The sequence below is a fragment of the Mesoplodon bidens genome (genome assembly GCF_964165515.1).
Source record: "Mesoplodon bidens genome assembly, chromosome: 3".
NCBI lineage: Eukaryota > Metazoa > Chordata > Mammalia > Artiodactyla > Ziphiidae > Mesoplodon > Mesoplodon bidens.
In genome coordinates, this window is record NC_138178.1 from 61,923,947 (window position 1) to 61,929,083 (window position 5,137).

The 5,137-nt window shown below is 36.6% G+C and overlaps 1 protein-coding gene across 1 annotated transcript; it reads left to right on the plus strand.

The window, feature by feature from the left end:
• The first annotated feature begins 920 nt into the window (after positions 1 to 920).
• LOC308614145 (ADP-ribosylation factor 4-like) lies at positions 921 to 1,598 on the plus strand. The gene is given in 3 exon segments (XM_081228330.1): positions 921 to 1,252; positions 1,255 to 1,280; positions 1,284 to 1,598. Coding segments are annotated over 3 exon segments (537 nt in total). The 5' UTR covers positions 921 to 933; the 3' UTR covers positions 1,476 to 1,598.
• The last annotated feature ends 3,539 nt before the right edge of the window (positions 1,599 to 5,137 follow it).

The following is a 5,137-nucleotide window of genomic DNA, read 5'->3' on the forward strand; positions in this document are numbered from 1 at the left end:
GTTGATGTTCTTGTTTTTTTTTAGGTAATAGACTTTAAAAACTGTTAAGCCGTTTTAGGTTTACAGAAAACTTGAGCAGAAAGTACAGAGAGTTCCCTTCACTTCCCAACCCCAATTTCTCCAATTATTAGCATTTTGCATTAGTCTGGTACATTTGTTACAGCTGATGGACCAATATTGATATGTTATTATTAACTAAAGCCCACAGTTTACGTTAGGGTTCACTGTTTGTGTTGTATATTCTATGGGTTTAGGCAAATGTAAAATGCCATGTACCCACGATTACAGTATTATGTAGAATACTTTCACTGCCCTAAAAAGCCTCTGTGCTCCACCCGTTCATCCCTCTCCCCAACAAACCCTGGCAAGCACTGATCTTTTTACTGTCTTCATAGTTTTGTCTTTTCCAGAATATCATAGAGTTGGAATTATATGGTGTGTAGGCTTTTCAGATTGGCTTCTTTCACTAAGTAACATGCACTGAAGTTTCCTTCATGTCTTTTTGTGGCTTGATAGCTCTTTTCTCTTTAGCGCTGAATAATATTCCATTGTCTGGATGTATCACAATTTATTTATCCATTCACCTACTGAAGGACATTTCGGTGCTTCCAAGTTTTGACAATTATGAATAAAACTGTTATAAATATCTGTTTGCAGGTTTTTGTGTGGGCATGAGTTTTCAACTCATTGGGGTAAATACCAAGGAGTGAGATTGATAGATCACATGATAACAGTATTTTAGAGTCATTGAGCAGGTCATCACCCTGCTAATTCCTGTCCCAGAGGGGAGCTCCATCGTACACACCGGCTAGTGAGCCATCCCTGCGGCCCTCAGCTCCTCTTTCCTCCCTGAGTTTGCCAGGAGCATGAAAGAAGGCCTGGGGTCACCCCAAACCCCTTCTGCTCCTGCCCTTCGCAAGTGCCACTACCACCATGGGCTTCACCATCTCCTCCCTCTTCTCCCGTCTCTTCAGCAAGAAGCAGATGTGCATTTTGATGGCTGGATTGGATGCTGCTGGCAAGATGACCATTCTGTATAAACTGAAGTTAGGAGAGATAGTCACTACCATTCTTATCATTGGTTTTAATGTGGAAACAGTAGAATATAAGAACATTTGTTTCACAGTATGTGATGTTGGTGGTCAAGATAAAATTAGGCCTCTCTGGAGGCATTACTTCCAAAGTACCCAGGGTCTTATTTTTGTGGTCGATAGCAATGATCATGAAAGAATTCAGGAAGGAGCAGAAGAGCTGCAGAAATGCTTCAGGAAGATGAGCTGTGAGATGCCATGTTTGTGCTTTTTGCAAACAAACAGGATTTGCCGAATGCTATGGCCATTAGTGAAATGACAGATAAGTTAGGTCCTCAGTCTCTTCGTAACAGAACATGGTATGTTCAAGCCACTTGTGCTACACAAGGAACTGGTCTGTATGAGAGACTTGACTGGCTGTCAAATGAGCTTTCAAAACGTTAAATGAAACTGGATATCTAACCAAGGACATGTTTGATGGAATTGGTCTAGGCTTGTTACAACAAAATTAGTTTGCATCTTGGTTAATTAACAGTATCTGGGACTGGTTTGGGCAGAATAGTACAGCGTTTATTTTGTTGCCAATTATTGTTTACCAAGTATAATGTTGCCATTTAGCAATATGCTTGGTTTTAAAGAGATTCTCTTAACTTGGGGAAAAAAAGTATCCTCTTTTAATGTTACTTTCCTTAAGCCTAAGTGCCTAGACATAGCTAACGTGACACCTTTAAATAAATCCATTTTGAATGTTTTTTTGAGCCCACAACAAATAATGTTTTAAAGTTATCCCCTTGCTACTTTACTGATACCTTTATCATTCCTGCGACAGTCTGCTGATTTTAAAAATGTAGCATTCCATTTGTCTTTATTTTTCTCCCTTGCCAAAAAGACTTTTTTTTTTCAAAAAGAGTTTTGAATACTGCTTGTACCAGCCAGGGAAATGCTCCAAAACACTATTCAGTTCTTTTGCACTGAGGAGCTTATATTTCCCCCCATTATTGATTCCTGGCTTCTATCAGCCAAGCTTACCTTGGTGTGGTTTGGATTTGATAGCTAATTAGTTCTGTGCTAGTTGCAAAGAGTTCATATTGAGATGATTTTTAATACTCAGCAGATTGTCTTCCTTTATATTGTATCTTTTTTATGTTGCATGTTGCTTTTGGTATCAGCCTGACTCTTTGCCCAGTATATGATAGTTCTGCTGATGTTTTATCATTTATTGGTGAACGTCTTCATTAAGAGTTTTTGGAAAACTCATCAAACTCAATGAATAAGTTTTATTCATAACCCATCTGGAATTATTCCTAATAAAATGATAAAACATGTAAAAAAAAGTATATTTTAGTTTTGTAAGAAACTGCCAAACTGTCTTCCAAAGTAGCTGTACCATTTTGCATTCCCACCAGCAATGAATCAGAGTTTCTGTTGCTCCACATCCTTGCCAGAATTTGGTACTGTCTTCTTGGAGAATTGATCTCTTTATCATTATGTAATGCCCTTTTTATCCCAAATAACTTTCCTTTCTCTGAAGTCTGATCTGTCTGAAATTAATATGGCTATTCTTGCTTTCTTTTGATTATTGTTATCATGGTATATTTTCCTCCATCCATTTACTTTAAATCTATATGTGTCTTTAGGGACTTCCCTGGTGGTGCAGTAGTTAAGAATCTGCCTGCCAATGCAGTGGACACAGGTTTGAGCCCTGGTCCGGGAAGAGACCACATGTCATGGAGCAACTAATCCTGTGCACCACAGCTACTGATCCTGCACTCTAGAGCCCATGAGCCACAACTACTGAAGCCCATGTGCCTAGAGCCCACGCTCCACAACAAGAGAAGCCACAACAATGAGAAGCCCATGCACCACAAAGAAGAGTAGCTCCCACTAGCCACAACTGGAGAAAGCCCACGCGCAGCAACCGAAGACCCAACATAGCCAAAAATAAATAAATAAAATAAATTTATAAAAAACAAAATCTATATGTGTCTTTATATTTAAACTGGGTTTCTTATAGAGAACATCTAGTTGGGTCTTGTTTTTTGATGCACTCTGACAATCTGCTTTTTAATTGATGCATTTAGACCACTGACGTTCAAAGTGATCATTGATACAGTTGGATTACTATCTACCATATTTGTTACTATTTTCTATGTATTTTTCTTGTTTATTGTTCCTATTTTTGTCTTCCACTCTTTTTCTGCCTCTTGTAGTTTTAATTGAGCATTTCGTATGATTTCATTTTCTCTCTTTTCTTAGCATATTAGTTATACTTGTTTTTTAAAACTTTTTTTTCGGTGGTACCTCTAGAGTTTGTAATACACCTTTACAAGTCCATTTTCAATAACATTTTACTGCTTCGCGGGTAGTATGAGTACCTTATAATAATGAAAGTGTCCTAATTTCTCCCTCCCAGCCCTTGTATCATTGTCATCATTCATTTAACTTATGTATAAACATACATAAGCATATATAGAGATATATATTCAAACACATTGTTGCTATTATTTTGAACAAATTATTATTTTTAGATCAATTCAGAACAAGAAAAATAAGTTTTTATTTTATCTTCACTTACTTCTCCTTCAGTGCTCTCCCTTTCTTTAAGTAAATCCATATTTCTGAACTATATTGTTTACCTATTCTCTAAAAAAAACTTCTTTTAACATTTCTTGCAAGGCAGGTCTATTGGTAACAAATTCCCTTAATTTTAGTTTCTCTGAAAAAGTCTTTATTTCTCCTTCATTTCTGAACGATAATTTTTCAGGACACAGAGTTCTAGACTGGAGATTTTTTTCTCTCAACACTTTAAATATTTTATTCCACTTAAGAATTAATATTGTGAAAGCAACTATACTCCAATAAAAATTAATAAAAAAGTCAACACTAAAAAAAAAAAGAAAGAATTAGTATTGTTAAAATGGCCATACTACCCAAAACAACCTACAGATTCAATGTGATCTCTATCAAATTACCAGTGACATTTTCTACAGAACTAGAACAAAATAATCCTAAAATTTATACAAACTCATAAAAGACACAGAATTGCCAAAGCAACCCCAAGGAAAAAGAACAAAGCAGGAAGCATCACCCTTCCAGACTTCAGACAATACTACAAAGCTACAGTAATCAAAATAGCATGGTATTGGCACAAAAACAGACATACGCATAAATGGAACAGAAAAGAGAGCCCAGAAATAAACCCACAGACCTATGGACAATTAATCTTTAACAAAGGAGGCAATGGTGAAAAGACGGTCTCTCCAGTAAGTGGTGTAGGGAAAGTTGGACAGCCACATGTAAACTAATGACATTAGAACACACCCTGTCACCATACACAAAAATAAACTCAAAATGGCTTAAAGACTTAAATATAAGACAAGACACCATAAAACTGCTAGAAGAGAACATAGGCAAAACATTCTCTGACATAAATCGCACAAATGCTTTCTTAAGTCAGTCTCCCAAGGCAATAGAAATAAAAGCAAAAATAAACAAATAGGACCTAATCAAGCTTACAAGCTATGGCACAGCAAAGGAAACCATAAACAAAATGAAAAGACAAACTATGGACTGGGAGGAAATATTTGCAAATGATGCGACTGATAGGGCTTAATTTCAAAAATATACAAACAGCTCATACAATTCAATAGCAAAAAAAAAAAAAACCCAGTAGAAATATGGGCAGAAGATCTGAATAGACATTTCTCCAAAGAAGACACAGATGACCAATAGGCATGTGAAAATATGCTCATCATTGCTAATTATTAGAGAGATGCAAATGAAAACTACAATGAGGTATCACCTCACACCGGTCAGAATGGCCATCATTAAAATGTCTACAAATAATAAATGCTGGAGAAGGTGTGGAGAGAAGGGAATCCTCTTACACTGTTGGTGGGAATGTAAACTGGTGCAGCCACTATGAAAAACAGTATGGCGGTTCCTCAAAAAACTAAAAATAGAGTTGCCATATGATCCAGCAATTCCACTCCTGGGCATATATCCAGAGAAAACTGTAATTCAAAAAGATACATGCACCCCTATGTTCATTGCAGCACTATTTGCAATAGCCAAGACATGGAAAGAACCTAAATGTCCATCAACAG